Source organism: Canis aureus, chromosome 3, assembly GCF_053574225.1.
Source record: "Canis aureus isolate CA01 chromosome 3, VMU_Caureus_v.1.0, whole genome shotgun sequence".
Lineage (NCBI taxonomy): Eukaryota > Metazoa > Chordata > Mammalia > Carnivora > Canidae > Canis > Canis aureus.
In genome coordinates this window covers 28,704,503-28,729,839 of record NC_135613.1, presented here as the reverse complement: position 1 = coordinate 28,729,839, position 25,337 = coordinate 28,704,503, and the positions used below count along the sequence as shown (strand labels likewise).

The following is a 25,337-nucleotide window of genomic DNA, read 5'->3' as shown; positions in this document are numbered from 1 at the left end:
ATCATGAATAAATAAGTAAAATCTTTAAAAAAATAAAAAAATAGGGGATCCCTGGGTGGCGCAGCGGTTTGGCACCTGCCTTTGGCCCAGGGCGCGATCCTGGAGACCCGGGATCGAATCCCACATCGGGCTCCCGGTGCATGGAGCCTGCTTCTCCCTCTGCCTCTCTCTCACTGTGTGCCTATCATAAATAAATAAAAATTAAAAAAATATATCTAATACTTAAAAAAAATAAAAATAAAAAAATAAAAAAATAAAAGTAAACACAACCGCATGTTTATGTTTCAGGTAGCAGATAGCTGCACATGTTGGGGAAGCCCCCCTCTGTCCCACCACTGTCTCCAGAATAGTCATCCCAAGGCATGATGGGGAGGGTTCTGCAGAGCTGCAGATTTTTCCAGACATTCCCCACAGGCTATGTTCCTTCCCATCCTATTACGGAGAAACCAGGGAGAGACTCGTTGGCAGAGTGTGGGCTTCAGAGGCAGAGCATAGCAATTTGTAAATGTTTATTAAAGGAGTCGTCCTTGGCAACCAGCTCTTTATCCTCACTCATGGAAAGGAGATTTGACCTCTCTAAACAAACTGACGCCGGGGGTGGGGAGGCCATGTAGAGTTTCCCAGACAGCTCAGTGCTCTGGTCATTGGATCATTTCACCCATTGGTTTATGAGAGACACAGGAGCCTTTTCTCCAACCAAGCATGATAACCATAGTTAGATTCAAGCATGGGATCATAGCAGAGAGGGCATCATAAAAGCTGGCCAGCAGGCACGATATGGGCCAAGTTGAAGATCACAAAATGCCCCTGAGTAAAGCAGCCTCCCTCCCCCATAGAAAAAGCCCACACTGCCCTGCACTCCCTTCAGGAACACCTGAGGAGGTGCCTGCAGGTGTTCCGTAGAGGAGGCCCAGCTCAGACTTTCTGGGCAGCTCTTGCCCATCCCTGCTGGGAAACCAGCCTCTCACCACGGGCCTGGAACCTCACCCAGCTGGGCATGCCTCAGCTCTCTGTCAGGGCTCCAGGCGAGGGGAGGCACCTGGTTCATGTTCCCTGGAATGCCTGATCCTGTGAGTCACTGGCCTAAGCTCTGATCCTCCCTGACCACTTGTATTATAGCTTTGAGTCAAGTCATTGAGAGTCACAGGGTTGAGGACCCAGATGGCACTCAGAAGCAAGAAGTGGCAAAAATGACCCAAAGGAGGAAAGAGGCCTCAGGTTGATCAGTTCTTATAGAGGTCAAATCTGTATGGAAAGCTCTTATTTATCAGGGAAAAGAAGCCTGCTCAGTGGGTGCCCAACGCAGAGTCCTTGACCCAACGAGGGAACTTGACATTATGTGGTGGGTGTGAGCTTGGGTTGGGTTACCTGCCCCTGCTCCACATGCTCCTGGCAGATCAGGAGAGTAGGCTTCCATTCTCAGGATCAGGGAAAGCAAGCAAGCATGCTCTCTCTGCTCTCCACACTCTCCCCCACATTTGTCCTCGGGGTACACAGGCTTTGGTAGAGCAGATATTCTAAGTGACATTAGGGATTAGGGGTAGGAGTTGAGGCCAAGGGATTCTGTACAGCTGTGATCCAGTCACATCACCTGTTCATTAGCTCATGATATTTATTGAGCAGCCACCACATGCTGAGTTCCCTGGGGATACAGAGGTACACTCAGCCCTAACCCTGCCCTCCAGGACCTTCCAATCCAACCAGCTGGGCCCAAGAGAGCACTGGGAAGCTCACCTCCTGTCTTAACATTGATTCCTTTGACAGTGCCCACAGCTGCCCACATCTCACCATCCACATCAATGCCGAGGACACCATGGGTTTTTGTGACATAGTTGTACCCTAGTGAACACCCCCATCCTGTCAGCTCCGCTGTCCCTTGCTCCTGGTTCCTTGCTCAGGATGTTGGACTGGGGATGGTTGGGAGTCCCAACCTCCCTCGAATGCTCAGTGAATCCCTGTGAAACAGAAACATGACCAGCAGGCCTCAGGTGCTCCTGCCTTCTCCTGGGCACCTATGACTGGGGTCCACAGGCCCCTCCCTGAGTATCTTCAGACTCCCCTTGCTTCTAGGCACAGGGAAAAGCAGTCTGAAGAACAAGTGGCTTCCAGGAATCTGTCCTGACAAGGAGCAGGGAGCAGTCTGCAAGAGAAAATAAGGAAAGGTGTTTCCTATTCCTGTACTTGCTGTTATCTGCAAGCAAATTGAATTTCTGCTGCTCCGGGACATAGGCCCTGCTCACATCACATTGGCACTGACTCTGTTGGGTGCAACCCCTCCAAAGCATCAAGATTTCTTGAGGCCACAGGGCACCCTCCTTCTGATCCCACCCCTTCATCACCCCCAAGCCCCCCTAGACTGGTGTGTGGTACACAGGTGGTCACTTAATGCTCGGGGAAATAAAGTCCTCCCAGAGGCGATCTCACAATGCCTCCATCCCCAGCAACAGAGAGCCCTGGCTGCACCCTGTCCCTATAAATGAAAGCACTGGATAGGAGAGCCCAGGAGTGGAGGTGATGGCTGCCCAGCCCGCAGAGCCCCTCGGGTCATTGCTGTTGTCGGTCCAGAGGTTCCCAAGCTGAACCAGTAAGGGGGCAGGCACTAGAAGGCCTGGGAAGCAGTGACCAGTCAGCACAGATGGCTGCACCTGGCTCAGGTGAGCTCCTGGGCCAGCCTTTGGGTTGGTGCCGGTGCTGGGGCAGGTGTGCCGGCTGCCCAAACACAGCTGGCCCAGCTCTAGAGCCACTTCCAGCAGCTGAGGAGGGGAGCTTCTTCCTCCCCTTGCAGCCACCTGCCCCCTTCTCCATCCCAGACACACCCACATTGAGGTGAGGCTGGGCCACTCTCATTCCCTGGAGCTGAGCCCGCGTAGCCTTCAGCCTGCCACACAGATCACAAACATCCAGGTTCCAGCCTGGTTGTGGGTGCTGAGCTGGTCCCTCGGGGTGGAAACAGCAGCTGACACCACGAGTTTCCTTGGTCCGCCCAGCGCTCCCAGCGCTCCGGGTGTCTTGCAGTCAGCGGGTCGGGGGACCGGCTGGGGGCTACCAGGGCCTCCAGAAGCCGGAGCCGCGGGGAGGCGCCGGCGGCGCGGGGGCAGGTGGGGGCGGCGGGGAGGGCATGGGCCGGCCGCAGGGGTCCCCAGCGCGCCCAGCGTCTGGGGCGGGGCCGCTCGCCCTCCCTCGCAGGTGCTCCAGCAGGCGAGCGCTCACCGCGGGCTCCAGGACGCGGCAGGCGGGCAGCACGCGGGCCAGGCGTGCCAGGCAGGCGCGGTAGCCCTCTCCGTAGCCGTCCGAGGGCGCTGCGGACCGACAGAGGGGTGAGCGCAGGGCGGCGCGAGGCGTCGGGCGGGGTGGGGGGCGGGGCGGGGCACTCACCCTGCGTGCGGGCCGCGCGGTAGGACGCAGGCAGCTCCCGCAGGAAGCGCACGGTCATTTCCAGGATGTCCGCCTTCTCCAGCTTCGAGTAATGGGAGCTCTGCGCCCGGCCACGAGGGAGACGGGCAGAGACGGGGACAAACGAGACAGATCTCCAGCCGACTGCCGTGAGCACCGCTCTCCTGCCTGGGTGTCGGGCTCCGGTGGCCGGGGTGGAGCGGCTCCTCGCGCCAGCCCCACGCGGCCTCGGCCTCGGGCGCCGCGCACAGCCCCCTCGCCGGCTCCTTGCGCAAGGGCCCCTCAGCCCACCCGGCTTGCTCGATCTGCGCCCCGGAGGTCCCACCCAGGCCCCCGAGCGCCCCGGCACCCACCTCCCTGCCCAGCAGCGGCAGGATGAGCCCCTTGAGCTGCCTCAGGCTCGCGTTGATGCGCGCGCGCCGGCGCTTCTCCAGCAGTGGCTTCAGGCTCTGCGGACAGGCGCGGAGGCCGAGGTTACGCGGGTCACAGTCCGGTCCCGCCCCGGCCGCTCAGCCCTCTGTCCCCAGCTCCTACCTTGCGCAGCTCCGCCGGGTCCCCCGCTCTCCGAGGCACCCCCATGCTCGGCGGGGAAGCGGCACCGCTGCGGGCCCTGCTCTGGAGAGACCTGTGCCCACGCGGACGCGAAGCGCAACCCCCCGCCCGAGGGGATGGCCGGCGCGCTCTGGGAGCCAGCGCCCGAGGGGTGCGCACCACGCCAGCGGCCGGGCTTTAAGGAGGCGGTGTCGCCCTGCCGGCCCCGCCCCGTCCCTCCCCACGGAGTCTGGCCGCCTGCGGGTCCCACCTCCAGCCTTTGTTCCTTCGCTGGGTAGGGGCGGGAGGGGGACGGCCGGGCCCCCGGGGTGCTGCTCTTGGCCTTCGCATCCCATCTGCGGCGGGATCGCGGGCCGAGGGCGCACCCCAGCACCTGCAGGGGTGTGTGTGGGCGCCATCGAAGCCTTGGCTGCGGTGAGCTCAGTCTGCAGTTCCTCCTCGACCAGCGCCGCCCTTCGAGCTCAGCGCCTCCCCTGAGCCCCGCCATAGGCCGGGGAAGCCCCCGAGCCTCAGGGAGCCCCCACGTAGGTTTCTAACCACGGGGAAGGACTGCCTCCACGAGTTGCTCCGCGACTGAAAGGCTGAGCTGGGAGAGGACGCCGAGGCCCGAGTAAAGTGTCCCCTAGCCGCTGGGAACTGGCTGGTCGCTGAACTGCCTGTCCTGGTTCTAGTAACTCCATAGAACCATATATATTCTTCTATATATATATATGTATATATATTAAGATTTTATTTACCCACAGAGGCAGAGAGAGAGACAGAGACAGAGACACAGGCAGAGGGAGAGGGAGAAGCAGGCTCCATGCAGGGAGCCCGACGTGGGACTCGATCCCAGGTCTCCAGGATCACGCCCTGGCCTGAAGGCGGCGCTAAACCGCTGAGCCACCAGGGCCCTCCATAGAACCTTCTAGCGGCTCACCAAGTTAGGAATTATCGGGTTCTCCCGTGCTCGGTTTTAATTCTTTTTTTTTTTTTTTTTATGATAGTCATACAGAGAGAGAGAGAGAGGCAGAGACATAGACAGAAGAGGGAGAAGCAGGCTCCATGCACTGGGACCCCGACGTGGGACTCGACCCCGGGTTTCCAGGATCGCGCCCTGGGCCAAAGGCAGGCGCCAAACCGCTGCACCACCCAGGGATCCCCCGTGCTCGGTTTTAGATGGGTAAACTGAGACCCAGGGAAGATGAGGCAGTCCTGGAGCCCTGGGCTCGTTTTCATTTCAACTGGATCCAGCTGTGGACAGTTGGAGTTCACGTGACGAGCGGGGCTGGGCGGTCCTGGGTGCCGGCTCCCCGCTGCCAGCCTCTGCCCCAGCGGTGCGCGGGGCCCGCCTCCGCGCCGCGTGGCCGTTGCTGTACCAAACTGGCTGGGCGTCCCCCGCCCATCTGCTCCGGGGGGCCCTCCCCCAACCGGCTGGCAGGGCAACGGATTGCCGGGCGTCGGCGCTGCTGACTGCAGGCCCAGCAGTGGGCGGGCGGTGGGCGGGGCCTCACCGCAGGCGCTGTCCAGGGTGCTGGGTGGGTCCCCCGACTCACTCGTACTCCGAGCCACACCCCGCCGCTCGCTCCAAGTCCCCTTACCCCATGCCCCGCAGCAGGGCCTCATAAAACCAGTATGGCCATCAGGAAGGGGCCCGGAGCAGTCGGGGTGACGGGAGCTCAGGCCACCCATCCCCGTCTGTGTCACTCAAAGGACCAACTGGCCACCATTTATGGAGCACATACTGTGTGCCAAGCACCTGTTACCCTCACCTCCATTAACTCCCATAACAGTCTTAATTATGAGAACAAAACATTCAACACATTTGACCCAGTAAGGCCTGGGAATGCCTGAGCCCCTGTCCCCCCTGGCATCATTGAGCCCAGAGTACCTATGGGCCAGCCTCCCCCAAGGTCATGAATTGTTCTTTAAAGGCTCAGAAAAGGACTTTACAGGGCACCTGGGTGACTCAGTGGTTGAGCATCTGCCCTCAGCTCAGATCATGATCCCTGGATCCTGGGATTGAGCCCTGCATTGGGCTCCCCTCAGGGAGCCTGCTTCTCCCTCTGCCTATGTCTCTGTGTTTCTCTGTGTGTCTTTCATAAATAAATAAATAAAATGTTTTTTAAAAGAACAAAAAGGACTTTACAGATTCCTTGGTGGATCACTGATGCCTCACATGTCCCCCCTCACCACACACACTAGTTGACTCAGCTCTGTGCCCACAAGACCACCCTATACCAACGTCTGCATCTTTGCTGAGAAGCCCTCATGCTAGCTCCTGGGGGAATGATCTGGGGACAAAGATTCCTCCTAGAACATCTCTCTCCATGCCTGTGGACCACTGTTGACTCCAAATTTTAAATTTCTTCTCCATTTTTCCCATTGTGTGAAGGACTTTGACCAGGTGGCTCCACCTTTCCCTTCAATCAAAGGATTCTGTAGGGTTTGTTTGGGTTTTTTAAAGATTTTATTTAGGAACGCCTGGGTGGCTCAGCGGTTGAGCATCTGCCTTTGGCTCAGGGCTTGAATCCAGGATCTGGGATGGAGTCCCATATCGGACTCTCTGCGGGGAGCCTGCTTCTCCTTTTATCTATGTCTCTGCCTCTCTCTGTGTGTCTCTCATGAATAAATAAATAAATTTCTAAAAAAAATAAAGATTTTATTTATTCATGAGAGACACAGAGAGAGAGACAGAGACACAGGCAGAGGGAGAAGCAGGCTCCTTTTGGGGAGCCCGATGCTGGACTTGATCCCAGGACCCCGCGATCACAACCTGAGCCATCCAGGTGCCCCAGATTCTGTAGGTTTTGTTGGTTACCTAGAGGAAGCAGTTTGTTTATAACCAGGGAAACAGGTAAGACCACCAAGTGAGAAGAGCATGGGGGTGCAGGCTTTAGGGAAGGGTACAGTGGGGACACACTCCACCCTGGTCCCTGCCCTTGGGTGGGAGAGATCTGAATGGGGCAGGTGAATGGCCTGAGCCCAGCAGGGGGATGAGAAAAGGAGGCCTCCTGGTGAGGAGGAAATTGACATCTGGAGGAGACAGTGGAGGTGCTTTAAGCATTTGTGTCACCTTAGGCAAGATACATTAAAAATAGAAACAGGGATGCCTTGGTGGCTCAGTAGTTGAGCATCTGCCTTTGGCTCAGGTCATGATCTTAGGGTCCTGGGATTGAATCCCACATCAGACACCCAATGGGGAGCCTGCTTCTCCCTCTGCCTATGTCTCTGCCTCTCTGTGTCTCTCATGAATAAATAAAATATTTTTTTTAAAAGAAAGAAACAAATCTCCTGGTGCTTTAGTTTCCCCAGCTGCAAAATGGGGATAGTGATTGTACCTCTCTCATAGTGTCCCTGTGGAGATTAAATATGCAAGTGAAGGTGAAATTATTGTCTTTCCCTGTGGCCATTTGTATTCTGTGCTAAACAAAGTATGGACCACAGAAATTGAGGAGCAGACAGGGTGGACACGCTACAAATGCAATTCAAGTAATGAAGTAGGGAAATTTTTAAAAATATTTTATTTATTTATTTATGAGAGACACATAGAGGCAGAGATACAGGCAGAGGAAGAAGCAGGCTCCCTGTGGGAATCCGATGTAGGACTCGATTCCAGGACCCCAAGTTCATGACCTGAGCCAAAGGCAGACACTCAACCACTGAGCCACTCAGGTGTCCCTGAAGTAAGGAAATTAAGTGAAGACTCATCTGAAATTAAGGAGGAATGGACAGCTTCATCACAGGTAAATATACCTCCATCTTGTCATCTACCCAAAGCAGATCCTGCTGTTAAGAAGGCAGCCTCCGAACCCATCCTGGACCCACAGCAAATCCAAGCATTTGATCAGCTTCATCGTCTCCACCAAGGAAGTTCTGGGCTGGTTCTCCTCACAAACTCCCCTAGAATCACAGCAGTGAGAACTGCAAGTCATGTCGGTGGCTCCCAGGGTGGCCCTGCTTTTAACAGCATCTTCTGGGATGAGAACTTCCAGCTGTAGTTCATTGCCTCACCTGTGACCAAGCACTGAGGCCTCTCTGGGGCCTGGTGCTGGAGACCAGAGACAATCCTAAGGCACCCAGGGAGGGACCCTCCTATGACTGGCTTGGCCCTCTCTGCCTCCCAGCTTCTGAGCAGAGGTTCTGACGTGGTGGACTTTCTCCATGCTGCTCACAGGTGACCTCTATGGAGATGTCTGTATCCACAGTGGGATAGGCTTGGGCATCTCCTCTGCCTTGCAGCCATAGCAGCAGCTCATCACCCCATCTGGCCCTCATTTGATACATGAGGGTGTCCAGAACCAGGGGAGCCATGTTGGGAATAAAGACCATGAATTGCAAGAATTTTTAGTCACGGAGGAGGCACAGCTGAAGGGCACCAACGACAAGCGGTTTTAGCTCTTTCTCACAGCACCCCTACCACTTACAGGCCCTACAGTGTACCTGTCACTGGGTGTGCTAGAAGGACAGCTTTAGTGGGCATCAAGAGCCAGCTGAAGCATGGAGGCTGCAGGGATAAGATTCCTCCCTACCCCTGTCCACAAATCACTGGGTAGGGGTCCCTAGGCCCAGTCGTCCTAAGTCCCATGGAGGGAGCAAGGCGGTTCTGGCCCTTTGGAAGTGGGCAGAAACCCACCAGTCCATGCAGGCACAGCAGCTCCGTTTAGTGTATTCGTTTAGTCGGACACCTTGCAGCCTTGGAGGTAATTGTGCACAGCGCCACCAAGTGGCGGCCCCCGAGGCCCGCACTAAGACTCCCAGGGTCCCTGGAAACGGGTTCATACTCTAGCATTTCTACAGCTTAGGGCCTTCCTGAGCTGGGCCTAGCTTGGTGCTGGGTGAAACAGCCCAGGGCCAACACCTCACAGGGCTCCCCTGGGGAGGTGGGGGAGGGGAAGAGATAGGAAAGGAAGGACAGACCGTTTCAACTTCACCAGTGGTACTGAATGTGCTCTCACAGCTTCGCTGCCCCTGCCTTCTGGCAGTTGGTCCTTCTGTCCAGCGGCCACGCCTCCCTCCAGCTCCCACGAATGGCTTCCGGCTCTGAAGGTAGGCTGTTTTGGCGCCCGTGGATCCTCCTGGCCTGCAGCCATCCTGGAACCTTTGTGAGCCCTCAGGGAAGGATCCTGGCCCTGCTCTCCCAGTGACTGCTCTGGTGTATGGTGCATCTCCTCACTGCCCCCCACCCCCTTTGCATTCCTGCTTTCCCTTCTATCTGTCAGCCCCGAAGCTCCGCGTTGATTCCACCCACCCTAGACAGAGGCACTGGGAATCTCTGAGCCCCCTGGCCTCTGGACCCAGAAACCTGAGTGGCCCAGGCATTCCTGCCTTTCCTCCTCTTTCTCGGAGGACAGTTCTTGGGGCCTGGAGGAGCCCCAGAAGGCTGAGGGCCCAGCTCCTGTTACGCCCACTTTGGCACAGACCCAGAACCCCTCAGGGACTTGTTTGGCCTGTTCCTGCCCCAGGGTCTTTGCCCTTGCAGCCTGGCCCGCTTACCACCCACAGCCCAGCCTACAACACCTCCTCAGAGGACCTTTCCCTGACCACCCCGCCCACCCCCCGTGGCCCCTACGACTCCCTTCCTAACCCCGTATTCCAGCTCTGGTGACACTGGTCACTCTCCGGAAGGGCGATAATTGTCTGCTGGCTTGTGTCCCCTGCGCCTGGAACAGCATGGAGTGGACACTGAGTCGATGAATTAATTCGAGGGCTCCGCTCGCCAGTGCCTGGAAGGCTCTCAGATTCGAACCGTTTGGCCTCCCTCCGGGGTCTCTATATGAGCTCATCAGGAGCCGAGTCCCTGGGCGCACCTCCCGCTGTGTAGCCGGAGCTGCGCGCGGCCACCCAGGCCGCGGGGCGGCGGGGGCGGGGGCGGGGCCGGGGCGGGGCGGGGGGCGGGGGGCGGGCCCCAGGCTTAAGCCCGGCTTGCGCCAGGGCGCCCCCCCAGCCCCAGAGCGCGGCGGAGGCGGAGCGGAGCGGGCGAGGCGGCGCGGGGCAGGGACCGGGCAGGCAGCCGCTCCGCCTCCCGGAGCGCAGGGCCCCGACGGCCGCGCCGCGGGCTCTCCCGCCGCCCGAGGACAGGTGCATGGCGCCTGGGGGAACGCGCTGAGCGGGCGGCGGCGCCGCGGGCGGCACCATGGCCCTGGAGCGGGCGCTGCAGGCGGCGCGGCAGGGTGAGCTGGACGTGCTGAAGTCCCTGCACGCCGCCGGCCTGCTAAAGCCCTCGCTGCGCGACCCGCTGGACGCGCTGCCGGTGCACCACGCTGCCCGCGCCGGCAAGCTGCACTGCCTGCGCTTCCTGGTGGAGGAGGCCGCCCTGCCCGCTGCGGCCCGCGCGCGCAACGGCGCCACGCCGGCCCACGACGCCGCCGCCACCGGCCACCTCGCCTGCCTGCAGTGGTTGCTCTTGCAGGGCGGCTGCGGAGTGCAGGTGGGTCTGCGCCGCTCACGGGGCGCCCTGCGGCTTCCTCCCCGGGGGGTGGGGGTAGCTCTGGCCCAGGGCCCCCGTGACTCAAAGGGGTGGGCAGTGAGATGGGGCACCTCCCGACTGAGCTGGATTTTGAGCTCCTAACAGCGGGTTGGGGGGGGTTGGGCTCCCCAAGTCTAATGCACCCAGGGAAGACGCCCTGGCAAGCCAGGACCACTGCCTAGAAGAGCACCGGGTAATGGGGAGCCAGAGGGAGTTGGGTTTACCTGGGCTGGTATTTAAGCAGGGACTGGAGTGGAGAGTGTGTGTGGTGGGGGTGGGGACAGGACGGAACACTGATCCAGGGAAGTCCTGGAGAATGGGCAGCCACAGAATCAGAAGCCCAGGTCTTCTGGGATCAGGTCTGCAAGAGGGGTGGACAAAGCCCTACAGTCTACCCCAGGCGCAGATGCAGGTGTCCCCAAGGCCAGGACATGGGGCAGGAGTGATGGGCATAGTAAGTGGGGCCTCCCCGGGACCTTAGCTGACCTTGAGACACCTGCCTGCCAGTTGCAAGTTGCTTCTTCAGCACAGCCTGAGTCTTCCTGCCCTGAGACCCCACCTGGTCTTGTTCAATGGCCCCCAGGCTGACATAAACCTGATCCCTCCTGAGCTGGAGGTGGGAGCAGCTCAGGCCCTGATGTGTAGCTCTCCTGCTCACTCCTGCTGGCAATAGAGCGTCCAGTAGGAGTACTAAGCCTAGGGATTCATTCAGGTGCTTCTGACCTCCTGTAGCTGCCAGTCCGTGGGGGCAATGGACAGCAAACCCGGGGAACCATCAGGTCTTGCTGGGCCATGTGGGGGTGTCAGGGAGCTAGTTGCCTGCATGGAGCCTGCTTCTCCCTCTGCCTGTGTCTCTGCCTCTCTCTCTCTCTTTGTGTCTCTCATGAATAAATAAATAAAATTTTTAAAAAACAATAACAAAAAACCCCCCACCCAATGTATTTTTCATTTCAATTATTATACTTTGCAGTCCTAGAATTTCCTTTTGATTTTCTGTAATTTTCATTTCTGTGCTGAGACTCTGTTTACTCATTTAAAACATTTTCATTTGATCTTTAAATAAACTTTTAATATCTGCATTAACAAACAACTAATAGGGCAGCCCGGGTGGCTTAGCAGTTTAGTTGGGTGAGGTGGCTAGGAGTGAGTGACCTCTGTGGGGAGTCCTGGATGATGAGAAGGAGGTGGCCAGGTGCTGATCAGAGAGTTCTAAGCAGAAGGAACGAGACGTGCAAAGCCCTGAGGCATACACATTCTTGTTCTGTTGCAGGATCAGCAAGGAAGAAAGCATGTGTGGAGTGGGGGGAGGGTGGGAGAAGCCACCAGAATCTGGGGTTAGGAATTTGGATGATATCCTAGTTGTGAGGAAAAGCCATTGGAGGAAGGAACCAGAACTGATTTTCCATTTAGCAAGACCACTGTGCTAACTGAAGAGGAGACAGGGGTGACTCTGTGCTGGTTGGTCGTGCCCTAAAGATGACCAGATCCTATCCCCCCACTTCACCCTCAGGATGGCAAGGTCCATCTTTCCTACCCTTCCTGGGAGATGGCTGGACCCCTTATCTCCTGGCTGGCTCTCTTATCAGGACTTCCTGGCACACGGTCCATGCCCACTCTTGGGAGGTGGATGCCTCCCTGATCCCAATGTCCAGCCTTGGCCAGAAGCCTCCCTGGCCCCTGCAGAGGAGGTGGAGGAACAAGTGGCCTTGTGCCCAGCTTATCAAGTCTCCCTCCCTTGAGCCCCAGCAAGCTTGGGTGCTGGGGGCGGAAGTGTGTGTGTGGGGAGGATGACCTCGATCCCCAGTGCTGCTCAGCCCAGAGAGATAAGCAGCTTTACGGGGCGGGCCACAGCACGTGAGGCTCCTGTGGCCTTCACAGCTGTTGGAGCCTTGGGGACAGGCCAGAGCCTGGGTCCTCTCCTTATTGCCCACCCCCTGAGGTCCAGACTTGGCCGCATAGACTGAACCAGTCTTCAGCTCCTTCCAGGGTGTTCCAGCACACAGAAGAGTCTGTGTTGTGCTCAGCTGTCCGTGTGCTGCTTGCTCTGGCTCACCTTCTCCCTACCTCCTTCCTAGCCCCACAGCCACCCCATAGCCTGACTAATGACTTACTAGTGGCCCCAGGCCTCTGTCCCCTCTTTTCCTCTCACCTGTTTTTCCAGAGCCTCTGATTCACCTTCCTCAAGCTGCCTTGGCCATACCTGTCCCCACTGGGTGTCTTCTGGGCAGAGTGACTTCCCCTTCCCTGATCCTAGTAAAATATGCCTACCTCTCACTGCTGCCCGTCATCTTCCCTGTGTCCCTGCCCACCTTTGCATTATCCCACATGCTTGGCACTGGGAGCTCGTGCTGTTCTCCAGCTGGTGCCCACTCACCCAAACTCACCAGCCTTTGAGTCCAGACTTCTGGGTTCTCTCTGATCCCCTTCCTTCCCCAGGTAACGTAAGCAGCACTTGCCAACCCCGTCCTGCAACAGACCCACACACCTGGATGGTCATGGATGATGTATTTAGTACTTCTGGGCCTAGACCATTGACCTACCCCCTCTGGAGTGTCTGGAAGGGGGTCCTACCCAAGGCCCTCCCAGGGGCGCCTCTAGCCCACACCTCCTACCATTGGCTAACTCTCCGGGCCCTGCCACCAGTACCCAAAACCTTCCTCCTCCACAGAACAAGAACACAGCTTGTTCCCTGGGCCAGGAGCAGGGAGTCTGCTCGTGGGCTGGGGCAGGGGCAGTTCTCTGCACTGATGTTGGGTTTTTGGAGGTACACCAAACTGGAGACCTCTTTTCATGTGACACCAGGGGAGGGATCAAACGTTAGGTGCATGGTTCGTTCCCGGGTTTCGGCACCAAAAAAAAAAAAAAAAGGTTAGATGCAGGGGGTGCCCCACACCATCCTGATGCCAGCCTGGTACAGCCACAACAGCCCACTCTTCCAGCCCCAGCCACCCTTGCTCACTCCTTCAGGAGTTCCCAGAGCATCTGGGTGACAGTTGCTCCCGCAGGGAGGCCAAGAGCACCATGTCCTAAAAGCCTACTATCTGCAAGCAATTCACAGTCATGACCTGCAGGCCTCAAGAAGCCCAGCGTGGATGGCACAGGTGTGCCACTTATGGACCAAGTTCAAAGAGGGCCAATTAGTTGCCCAAGGACAGAACCATCCCTGTGGCTGGTGGGTGCAAGAAGTGCTCTGAGCCAGAGATGTGGGCAGGACAAGGCCTCGGGACTAATGGGCTCTTCTCCCACAGGACAAAGACAATTCTGGTGCCACAGTCCTACATCTGGCTGCCCGCTTTGGCCACCCTGAGGTGGTGGACTGGCTACTGCGTCATGGTGGTGGGGATCCCACCGTGGCCACAGACACAGGCGCCCTGCCTATCCACTATGCCGCCGCCAAAGGAGACTTCCCCTCCCTGAGGCTTCTCATGGGGCACCATCCTGAGTAAGGACACCCTTCTTCACTTGTCTTTTGGGTGGTGGGGGCCAGGGCTCTGGGGAATGCCTGAAATCTGCCCCTCCAGCATTCCATGGGAAATACTGCTTCTAGGCCATCCCAAGGGCCAGAGGCCCAGAGGGCCAGGCCAGAGGCACCTCCTACCCAAGTTGAAATTTTTCCCTTCCTGGAACGCTGCTCACAGCCACTCGCCCCAGAGCTTTGCAAGCAGATGCTCCCACAGCCCATGACTGCACCCAGAAGGCTGGGCATGCAGGCCAAGATCACCTGCTCCCCTCCAGGAGACCTACCAGTCTGCAGTAAGTGGCTCTCTTGAGCTCTTGCCTGTGCTGGTTTGTAGGACTCTTCTAAATGGGGGATAGGAGTGGAGATACGGGAAAATTTCCTCGACCTCTAGTCAAGAAGGAGGAGGAGCAGTGAAAAGAGAGGACTATCTGCCCAGATCCCCACCGCCCCCTAATGAGGCCATCCAGAGAGCATCTTGTCATTTATTGCTCCTTGTCATTTGTGGCCCCTCAGCCCATTCCCATTAGCAGGGGAAGTGGGCCCCCAAACCTCCCAGGATCCTCAGCCTGAGTGGCAGGTCTGAGAAAGCTGAGCAGTGGGCTGGGAGCTCCCCAGGGTGGGGTGGGAGTTTGGGGAAGATCGGGGCTCAGTGCAGAGCAGGGAAGTCCTGTGGGGGGGATCTGAGGGAGTAGGACAAGAGTGGCCCCGGGGACTGGCAGATGGGGGCTCTGACCAGTGACCTTTGTCATCTAAGTGCCTGGGACACTAAGTGGTGACAGAGGACCGAGCCTTAGGAGGAGAGCAGCCATGAGGTAGGAGGTCAGTACTCACCATTGGCTCCACACCCGAGGTAGGATCCTGGCTACCAGGAAGCAAGAGGCCAGCCTGACCCCGTGGCCTTGTGGCAGAGTGGGTGCACCCTGCAGGGTGGCACTCGGGCCCAGGCACACTGGGGTGATGGAGGGCAGTCCGAAGACCACCCCCCAGGCCAGCCTGCAGTCATCTTGCTGAGCAGGGAGTTTCCTGGTTTGGTCAGCAGAAGCTTAGCAGGTGTGCCTCATGGGCCAGAGGTTCCTCTCATAGCCAGACCTGCCAGAGGCCACTTGGCAGCACTTTGGCATGAATTCTCTGCTGCTGGACAAGCTAGGGTTTGGGTCATGTCTAAGTCTGGGATTTAGAGTAGGAGGGCCCTGAGGCTCTTGAGTGCAGGCTCCCATTCTGGCACCATCAGCACCTCTGGAGCTTGATCCCAAATTCCTGACTTGGACTCTCCAGGCTGAGGGCAGGGGGTGGCACCTGTGATATGCCTGCTGCTCCACTGTGGTGATTCTCTTGCTCCTGTCCCACCCCCTCACTTAACACAGAGTACATTGAGGTCCTAAGAGGGGAAGAATGAACTGTGGTCACCTTTCTGCGCCCATCAGACTCCCCCATCACACATTATAGGCCCCCCCAAAGCCAGGCTAATGGCGATGCCAACTTAGCCAAATGGTATGAACTGCAAGAGGGCTCCAAGCCCACCCATGGAAGTGCTGGTAGGAACCTGCCTGAGGTTCCCACCCAGGCTGCCCCTGAACCCCAACTTATCAAAAAACCTGGGGCCATGGATGAGCTAGAGCCCTCCAAGGGTTGGGATCCCAGCCTGAGGCAGACTGGCTGTGCCGTGGAACACCCTCTTGAGCTCAGTCAGGGCCTTGGGAACCCTGACCCCTCCCAGGCCATGCCAGATGCTGGCTGTGATTGGGCCCTGGTGCTAACTCTGAGGCCAGATGGCCTGGGCTGATGAACCGTCAGCCCTTCAGAGGCCTCTATGAATCTCACGGAGGTGGTCAGAAGACTTGGGCCCATTCCCGTGGCAGTGTGTGAGCTGGCTGATAAGAAGGTGCTTTTGTGTGGTTGCCAGGCTCGGCCAAGGCAGGAGGGGGTGGCTGGGAATTGGAGTGGGGCCTGGCCTGCTGGTTGTCGGAGGCCAATGCCCACATAGCCTCCTCTCTTGGGGGTAGAGACTCCTGCTCTCCCAGGCTGGGGTCCCAAAGCCTGGGCATGGAGAGGGCAGAGGCTCAGGCTTCCCGAGACCACAGGGCTCAGTCCAGAGGCCCAGGCAGCCTGGCTGTGGAGGCCGTGGCTCCAGGCTTTCATTCTCGTGAGCCTCCTGGGCCCGTTGTGAAGCTCAGTGAATTATTCACAAGAGCTCAGCTCTCCCTGCCGGTGGGTAAGGGAGGAAGGGCTCCCAGACCCAGCAGTGAGAAACTCGATCCCACCTGGGGAGGCTGTGGGCAGCAGTGGGCCGTGGCAATGACAGGCTGCAGAGGAGCAGGAAGGCTGGACCACCTCCAAAGATGGGGTGTTGCTAATAATGACAGGCTGTACCCTGGGTGTTAGAAAAGGCTTAAGATTGCAGGAACACTGTGTACCCACCTACCCCTTGTCCAGTCTATCCCAGTCCATTGGGCAAATCTTTCCAGAGGTAGAGGAACTGCCACAATGACCTCTGGGGCTCTTGCTCCATGGGGATCCTCCCTGCAGGAGGGTCCCTAAGCTGGCAGCCCTGAGGGTGGCAGGAACTGGGTCAGGGCTGTTTCAGGCCTTGGGTCTCAGGGAGATGGAGTGAAGGGGCTGACCCTCCAGGCCAGGAGCACTAGTAGTTGGTGGAAGGGAGCCAGGTATCTGGATGTCGAGCAAGGGACAGGTAGTTTCAGCAGGTGCTGGGGCCCAGGAACTACCTCATGCCTGCTTGGCCTCTACCATGTGCTCACCTGGGGTCTGTGCAGCTGGAGGGCATCCCCAGGCTCAGCCCAGACTTGAGCTTTGAGGCTATGGAGGATGGTGGGGGAGGGGGGGCTGTGCTCTGCCTGTCATAGCAAACTGGAAAATCCATCTGCCCAAAGATTTGTACCAACTGCACCTCTCTGTAAGTATTTCCTATGCCTGAGGCCTACCCTGCCCAGGACAGAGATTGGAAGATGCCCTGGCCAGGCGTCAGGATGAACTCGGATGAGCTCCTGCCTGCTGAGTGCTGACGGAGTACCTAGCACCACAAAGTAATCTAAGCTTTACAACCACCCTGGGCAGGAGCTCTATAAGCAGCCCAGTTTACAGACTGATTTATTCAACTAATCTTTATGGAGCATCTACTCTGTGCCAGGCAATATTCTAAGTGCCAGAGATACATCAGTGAGCCAAACAGATGTTCCTGCAGCATGGTGCTGACAGAGAAACTGTGTCTCGGAGAGGCTGATGGAGCAGCCGAGGTCCCACTGAGTCTGTGTGGCCCTGATCAGGCCATACCCCATCTCCTGGCCTGCATCCCACTCCTTGTCCGGACCCTCATCTCTCAGGTCTCTGCGCCCTAGCCCTTGCCTCTTCCTGTCCAGCTCTGCCCACCTTAGAGAAGGCAAGTCAGACCCCTGGACTGGCCATCGGCTCCCTGCTCCTCAAGAAGGAAAGCCATTTGCTCATAATGGCCCAGGGGCCCTCCTCCCCACGCCTCACCTGCACTGCTTCCGCACCCCCACTCCTTTCACCTGCTGAGTCTCCTCCCACAGGCTGGTGCCTCCAACCTCCCTCTGACTCTTCCTACTGCCTGGAACTCTGCCGCCAAGAGCTCTTCAGCTACTCTCTCTTCCCTTGAGGCTTTGCTCCATGGAGCCTCCTTCAGACTGTAACTTGCTGAGAAGCACACACACCCTCCAGTTCTCCCTCACCCTGCTTTCTTTTTCCCTGGCATCCTTATCATCACCTGGTGTTACATTCTGTGCCTCCTGGGGGCATTCTCTTATCATATCTTCCCAACTAATGAGAGGAGACTTCCTCTTCCCCATCCTGTAGGCCAAGTGCCTGACACACAGTAAGTATTTGTTGAGTCTGGAATCCTTGGGGCTCGTCCTGCATGCAGGCTCAATGCAGGTGATCTCAGATGGAACTCCCCCCTGGGCCTCCCTGGGCCCATCTGGCAAACAGGCCAGCTGAGGCCATTGTGTGAGGAGATAGCACAGAGCTCCTGGCCTAGCTGCCCGTCTCACTCATCTCCACAGCTACTCACTCAACAACCAGCAACTGGGCATGCCACTGGTGTTCATGTTCGGGACATGGTGAGCCCTCCCAGCTGCTTGGGGCCAACTTTCAGAGAGGCTCCCAGGGCAAACAAGGGGACAGGTCCAGAGCATGTGCCGTGTTCAGAGAAGTTCCTGCTTATTTGTGTGTGTGTTTGTGTGTGTGTGTGTTGGTTTGCCAGCTGGCAGCCTCAGTGGAACCAAGCTCCAGGATGGCAGGGGTCTGCTCTTTGCACGGCTCTGCTCTGGCTTGTGGCAGCCTTGTGACATGGGTCCCTGGAAAGAATGAAATAGATACACAAGACCACTCCAGTGACAAGAGCTATAAAGCAAAATGGGGTAGTTTGGTAGAAACCAGTGGCATTTTCTTTAAATTGAGGGAGTGGAGGAAGGCCTCCTAGGACAGGCAAGAGCTCATCTGAGACCTGGATAAAAAGAGGGACCAGCCCAGCAAAAATCTGGCCTGGGAGCATTGCAGCCAGAAGAATCAGCAGAAGTAGCCGCTGAGCTGGGATCAAGCTTGGCTTGGCTTCCCAGATGACCAGAAAGAAGGCCTAGAAGGCTTGGAGAGTTTCAGGAAAGGGTAAGCTTCTAGAAATATTCCAGGCTTGTAGATGGATTGGGTGTAAAGCTGACTATTCTAGAACCTTCCTCAAATAAGGACTGCATTTCTTCCCTCAGCCAAGCCTGATTTGGAATCTTTTTAAATAAGCCAGGACATGTGATTAGAGGTCAAGACAGGTAGAGCCAGCCAAAGATCCATGACTTTTATCCAGAGCAGACTTACTCCACGACGAGGTCTAATCCTCATGGAATCACCTCCTTTCTTACCTTCCTTGTAGCAGAAATTATTGCCAAAGGAGAGGGCCACTGGAAATGCAGTTCTTTGACCTGAGTCTAGTTTTGTGGGAAGGGAACTCCTTGCTCTTTGTAGCAACAACTACAGTAAGCTGGCACCAGTCTTGGACGGAGATTTCCAGCAAGCATTCCATGTTTGCTTTGTGTCGTCACGTGGTGACTTGCTTACTATTTGAAGTTCATTCATGTCACCTTTTTCCCAGAGAGAAAGAACATATGATTTATGCTAGAGTGTTGCAGACCTATAAGAGGTTAAGGGTTAAGGGTCATAAAAGACTCTTAGAGCTTAGGCTACCCCCAGGGAAGGTAGTTTGATGTCCTTTACTAAAATGGAGTTGGCAAGTTGGGGAGAGATCTGCTCTTGGCACATAAAGTTCCAGAGGCCTGGGCATCACACATATGGGCAGGGGGTGGAGGTGAGGACCAGATATAGACTCCAGGTCCAAGCAGGAGAGAGGAAGGGCACCAGGTGTAGGTGGCCTTTGACTCTGGGACGTAGATGACCCCACCAGCAGGGAGAGTGTGTTCAGAAAGGAGGCTCTGGGGCATCTCCACCTTTGGAGGTCAGGTGGAGGCCAGGACCTCGCAAAGAAGGGTTAGGAGGCTCGGGTGGTGAGTCAGTGGCTGGTCCAGGAAGTCAAGAGGAGCAGGTGTTCAGGCAAGTGGGAAAGGCCAAGTCAGATGAGAATTTGAAACCTCTGGGGTTGGTCATAGGGAGTGACAGTTGAGACCCAGTGGGTTGGCAAGGGGGTTGGCTGGTCAGTATGGGCTGCAGCACCAGGTAGCAGGGTAGCCTGCCCTCCAAGGAAATGTTCAACCTTCCAAAGCTTCCTCTTCTGTTATAAGAGGCAAGAAGATGCTGGACAATTATGATGCCCATTTGCCATATATGGAAACTGAGGCTCAGGAGGTTAAGGACTCACTAGGGCCCTGCCTAGTGAGCTATAGAGTCAGGGTGGTGGGGTAGTGGCCAGGGCCAAGGTCAGGGGCCAGGACTGGAATGGTCACCCTTCGTGTCACTTTGGCTAGAACTTGATGGGCAGGCACCAGTGGGATTCTGAGGCCAGAAATACCCTGAGACCCTGCCCCTCTCCTCTGGGTGACTCTCCAGAGCAGAAACAATGCCTGGCCTGACCTGTGCTTGGCTGGGCCCGGACACCCCAAACCAGCAGTGCTCCTACAGAGGCTCAGTGGGTAGGGATCCCCAAATATAACAATGATCCCAGGTTTGTGCCAGGTGACAGGCCCATGCTGAGGGCTCTCCAAGCACATCTCGTGGACAATTACCACCCCCACTCCATGGGTGGCTTTGAGAACCGAGACAAGAGGGAAGACAGTGACACAGCTTGGCAGGGCTCATACCTCAGGTCCTTCTCTGCCTCTCTCTCATCAAGCGATCTTAGACTTCTGTGCGCAGTCTCCTTGTCTGAAAAGGGGAATAATGCCAGCACCTACCCCATCTGGTCCCTGCAAGGACCAGGTGAGAGAGCACGTGTATAAGCTTAGCACAGTGCCTGAAACATATCAGTCCTTCGATGAACCGTACCTGCTACCACTGTTATCAGTTATTATTACTACTATCATAACTTTATCTCTCTCTCCACCTGAATCAATTGATTTTTGTTCCATGTGCTCATCCATAGTTTTATAATTTTCCCCAGTGAGCACCTGGGGGCCCCTGACCCTCTTGCCTCCAGGCCAAAGTGGAAGAGGGTACCAAGGCCAGGACCCCATTTCTCTCCCTTGCCCCTCAGCCTGTCTGCCCCGGTATGCCAGGGCCTCCCAAGTTGGAGGCTATAAATTCAGGGCTGCAGGGACTGAACGGTGATAAGCTGGAGCATTTATGGAAGCTTCCTCTGTCCCAGGGTCTCCAGATAAGGGTGGCAGCCGCTGGCCTGGCAGTGGCCATGACTGCCCCCTCCTGCTCAGGTCCTGCTCTGTGCCAGCTTCTCAGACCTTCTCAGACCTTCCCAGGCTGGCTGGACACCCCTGAACCATGGATACCTTCCAAGCAGGGGGTGCTCGAGGGCAGGGATCCTGGCAGAACTGGTGCCCCAAGTTCTGCATGTTGCCTTAGGCCTCCCCAGAGAGACCTCAGTGGGTCCTGGGTGGTGGCACCCTCAGCCTCTGATCCCCAGGACCCCAGCACTCACTGTGCCTTGGTTACAAGGTGAATAATTCAGGCCACTGAGTGTTGGTCATGAAATATTAAACAGGCTGTTACTGTCACATCAGTATGTGAATGTGAATGTGAATGCGTGGGGAGGGGGGGCGATGGTGGCAGTGGGGTATGGAGGCTGGTGGCTGCAAGCCAGAGGGTTCCTGGGAAGAGGCGTGTGGGTGATCCTCTATCACTGGGTGCCATGTTGGCTCTTAAGCACCATTGCCCCCACATAGGTGGGGAGACAGAGGGCGGCCAGGCATCGTCCCTGCTCCACCCCAAATGCGTGATGTGCCATGGTTGGCATCAGGCCCAGGACAATAGTGTCTGGGGTGGGGACACCCATGTCAGGAGTAAGGAGAGAGCAGGGAGGTGGCTGGTGAGGGCTGCAGATGGCCTGAGGGCCCAGGGTCAGGGAAGTGCACAGGAACCTGGGTTTTAGGGACAGGGAGAAGTCAGCTGGGAGGGTCCAAGGGGAAGAGACCAGATCAGGAGACAGAAGGATGGTCAGACATTTAGTCAGGTGACGAAGTGTTCTTACTGGGGCACAGAGGGCTGATCCAGCACAGTGGGACTCAGCCTCACCCCAGAGCTTCTGAGCCACACTGTGGACCGCGGTGGGCAGCTCTTGTGTCTGGGCCTAGATTATGGCTCCACCTAGTGTCCAACTATGATAACTGCGCCCTGGAGTGTCCACACCCATTACCAAGTCAGAAAAACCAAGGCTCAGTCAGTGACCCTGCCAACATCCCTGCTTCCCAGCAGCACTCCACCTCATGGGGTTGATTCCCAGCTCCCCAGGTAGGACTCCTCTTATGGGGAACAGAGATGAGGGGCCAAGGCAGCTGCGAGCTGGACCTCAGGAAAGCCTCAGGAGTGAAGACAGGAACTGACCCTCCCTCCATTCCCTGTCTTCACTCCCTGTGTGCCTACTACATGCACCAGGCTCTGCATCACAACCATACACTCAAGTGCCATTTACCAGTTGTGTGACCCTTAGTAAGTCACAGCCTCACTTGCCCCTCTGCAAAATGGGAATGACAACAGGACCTGAGTTAGTGCATCCAATGAGAAACTGCCCATGCATATCCCAGCACACCAGAAGCGCTGGTGAATGGTGGCCGCCTGTAGAGTTGTCAGAGTACCGACAGGATATCCAAATGAATTTTAACTTAGATAAACCGCAAATAATATTTTAGTATAAATATGTCCCATGCTTTGTTTGGGATATACTTTATTAGAAAATGACTTCCCGTTTCTCTGAAATTCAGAATTAACTGGGTATCTTGTGTTTTATCTGGCAACCCTACTACTCCACCTTCTGGGAATTTAGTCTCCTGGGGGGAGGCAGAAGCCAGAATTAGTTATGTTCCATGGAGTATGACAAACAGTCCATGGAGTGAGCCTAGGGCCATATGGGGCACAGAGGCAGGAAAGGCCTGCTCTGCCCAGGGAAATCAGGGCAGGCCTCATGGAAGAGGGATCTGGACTGAGTCTTAGGGAGGAGGAAGGAAGGGCATTCCAGATAGAGGAGGGACCTAATCAAAGCCATACAGGTAAGACAGGTTTGAGGACTCACAGTGACGGTGGGTCAGGGCCTGAAAGATAAGAGGCCAGATCACCACATCCTCGTAGACCTTGGTGAAAATGTGGGCCATTTACTGAGGATAGGGACTGTCTGTCGGGTGTGCACTGTAGAAGGGAGGCTGCCGGAGGGGGTGGCCAAGCCAAATCCCCCCCCACCCCAGACCCACAGGGAGGTTATCATTGGACTAAGTCCAGAGAGAATCAGGGACAGCGGGACCCGGCGACTAGACCTCCTCCAACCCACTCTCCCAGCCCTCCGGAACTCCCCAAAGGAGCTCGAAGGGGCATAAGAAGGCTTTGGAGGGAGGTGGGTGCTGAGAGCCCACGGTGGGTGCTGTGTCTCCGCAGGGGAGTGAATGCCCAAACCAAGAACGGTGCCACGCCCCTGTACCTGGCGTGCCAAGAGGGCCACCTGGAGGTGACGCAGTACCTGGTGCAGGAGTGCGGCGCGGACCCGCACGCGAGCGCCCACGACGGCATGACCCCGCTGCACGCCGCGGCGCAGATGGGCCACAGCCCGGTCATCGTGTGGCTGGTGAGCTCGGGGCCCGGGGAGGGGCGGGGCGTGCTCGCGAAGCGGCCGGCTGGACGGGGCGGGGCCTGGAGGAGCCTGGCGCCCAGCCCCCCCCTTTCCCGCACCCCCTCCCGCCCAGGTGAGCTGCACCGACGTGAGCCTGTCGGAGCAGGACAAGGATGGCGCCACCGCCATGCACTTCGCGGCGAGCCGCGGCCACGCCAAAGTGCTCAGCTGGCTCCTGCTGCACGGCGGCGAGATCTCGGCCGACCTGTGGGGCGGGACCCCGCTGCATGACGCCGCTGAAAACGGGGAGCTGGAGGTAGGGGCGGGGCTGGGGGCGGGGCGGGGCTGGGGGGAGGGGCGCGGCTGGCTGGAGGGGCGGGGCTGGAGCGGGCGGGCCGGGCGGGGCCGGGCGCCCTCTGCTGGCGCCGAACTGTCGGCACAGCCCTGCGGCGGGGCGGGGGTCCCGGCGAGCGGCGGGGTCCTCAGTACGTGGCCCCCCGCAGTGCTGCCAGATCCTGGTAGTGAACGGCGCGGAGCTGGACGTCCGCGACCGCGACGGATACACTGCCGCCGACCTCTCGGACTACAACGGCCACAGCCACTGCACCCGCTACCTGCGCACCGTGGAGAACCTGGTACGACCCCCGGCGCTGCTCCCCGGTTATGTCGTCCCCCACCCCATTCCCACCTCTCCCCAGCGGTAGGTGTTCTTACCCCTTTACCACGGAAGAAGCTGAGTTTCGAGACCTGGAGCCCCTTGTCCGAGGTCACACAATGAGAAAATACCGCAGACCATCACGCTCTCTCAGCCCAGAACCACTGACCACTGAGGGTGAGAGGGTGAAGGAGAAAGGGCCAAGGGCAAGAGGACCAGCGTCGTCCTGGTAAGGAAGAAGGCCTGGAGAAATCACAGGACACTTACATACCGATGGGAATAGTCAAGTTCATTCGCCGGCCCACAGCCCACACTAGTAGCTCATGTAACTAACTCTCCACCGCCTCAGAGGAGGTGGTGTTAGTGTCCTAACTCACCCAAGGTCACACAGCTGTTAAATGGTGGAGCTGAGTGGCATGGCCTAGAGCCACTGCTTGATCACTACACTGTGTGTTTGCTCACTTCATGGTTACTTCATAACTAGAAACTTGTATCATCTTTTTTAAATGATTTTATTATGGTTGCACAGCTGTGAAGTCACCTCCTGAGACTTGAGCTCAGGTGCGGTTGGCTCCAAGTCCAGGGCGCTGACTCATCTGATATAATGCTTGCTTTGGGGCACGGGGGAGGATGGAGGGTGGGTCTCCCAGGTGTCTTCAGGAGGACCAGTGCCAGGGGGCAGCCTGGCCAGAAGAGGGGCTAGGAAATGATACCTGGAGGGGAGAAGGTGGGATGTCCTCATCCTGCCATTGCACTGTCTGCAAGCACAGGGCAGGGCACCCTGGTTCTGGGTGCTCCAGAGCACAGCAAGGCCCAGGGGTTCTGAAACTGCAGCTGGACCTGAGGAAGAATTCCCCCCACCCCCGAGAGGCCACCCAGAGAGAGCAAGGGTCCAACAGATAGTGAGCACCCTGTTGGCAGGGTGTACAAATGGGTGGATGCTGTGAAGGCATTTCTGCACAAGAGGTGGTTCTTTCCCACTGAGAGTTTCAAGGATGGGGTGGGGGTGGCACAAAGCCCCAGCCCCTCCAGCCCCTCTTAACAGCGACTACAATTGCAACAGACACCACTCCGTGAATTCTGACTCCAGCAGGTACTCTGCCCGGTGCTTTATAGTAGAACCTCAGTCGCCATCAGAAATTAATACTAACAGTTGACATATATGGCGTTTACCGACCACCCTACTCCCTGGGATTTCACTAACTTTTAAAATCTTTCTTATATCCTCATGAGGCAAGAAATACTGTTATCCTCATTTACAGGTAAAGAAACTAAGGGGCACCTGGGTGGCTCAGTCTGTTAAGCATCTGACTCTTGATTTCAGCTCAGGTCATGATCTTCGGGTCGTGAGATGGAGCTCCACTCTGCACTGGGCATGGAGCCTGCTTAAGATTCTCCCTCTCCCTCTGGCCTTTTATACCCTGCCCCCCCCCCCCACTCCCCACTGCAGGCTCTCTCTCTTTAAGTACAGAAAGGATAAGTGATTTGCCCAAGGTCGCTTAGCTAGTAAGTGGGAGAGGTGACATTTGAAGCCAGCATTCCAGGCTGGAGAGGCTGTGCCCCTAACCTCTGTTATCAATGGGGTTGGGGCTGGGCACCCCCAGTGCCCATGCTGTCAGCCACAAAAAGAGCATTTTCCCACCTCCACCCA

The 25,337-nt window shown here is 57.2% G+C and overlaps 2 protein-coding genes and 2 long non-coding RNA genes across 8 annotated transcripts in view; 2 read left to right on the top strand and 2 right to left on the bottom strand.

Moving 5' to 3' along the window:
- Positions 1–494: 494 nt before the first annotated feature.
- Positions 495–4,530, bottom strand: HES2 (hes family bHLH transcription factor 2). The gene is made up of 4 exons (XM_077891426.1): positions 3,928–4,530; positions 3,747–3,842; positions 3,376–3,475; positions 495–3,299 (listed from the first exon to the last, which is right to left on the bottom strand). Exons 1-4 carry the CDS (start codon positions 3,970–3,972, stop codon positions 3,043–3,045), a joined length of 498 nt encoding a protein of 165 aa, XP_077747552.1. The 5' UTR covers positions 3,973–4,530; the 3' UTR covers positions 495–3,042.
- Positions 2,482–6,534, top strand: LOC144310457 (uncharacterized). The gene is made up of 4 exons (XR_013376174.1): positions 2,482–2,654; positions 3,187–3,317; positions 3,440–3,542; positions 4,932–6,534. It is a non-coding gene; the product is annotated as an uncharacterized LOC144310457 (long non-coding RNA).
- An 895-nt stretch (positions 6,535–7,429) lies between these two features.
- On the bottom strand, positions 7,430–9,758 carry LOC144310456 (uncharacterized). The gene is made up of 2 exons (XR_013376173.1): positions 8,845–9,758; positions 7,430–7,827 (listed from the first exon to the last, which is right to left on the bottom strand). It is a non-coding gene; the product is annotated as an uncharacterized LOC144310456 (long non-coding RNA).
- Positions 9,759–9,887: 129 nt separating this feature from the next.
- The window catches only part of ESPN (espin), a 30,790-nt gene continuing 15,340 nt past the window's right edge, over positions 9,888–25,337 (top strand). For 2 of the 5 annotated variants that reach the window (XM_077891413.1, XM_077891412.1), the window contains exons 1-5: positions 9,901–10,354; positions 13,642–13,835; positions 22,860–23,046; positions 23,165–23,347; positions 23,535–23,666. In XM_077891413.1, the coding sequence (XP_077747539.1) occupies positions 10,061–10,354; positions 13,642–13,835; positions 22,860–23,046; positions 23,165–23,347; positions 23,535–23,666 (990 nt within the window). In that variant the 5' untranslated portion in view covers positions 9,901–10,060. Of the gene's footprint in view, positions 10,355–13,641; positions 13,836–22,859; positions 23,047–23,164; positions 23,348–23,534; positions 23,667–25,337 lie in introns of all 5 variants that reach the window. The other 3 variants (XM_077891409.1, XM_077891410.1, XM_077891411.1) reach the window with 3 other exon arrangements.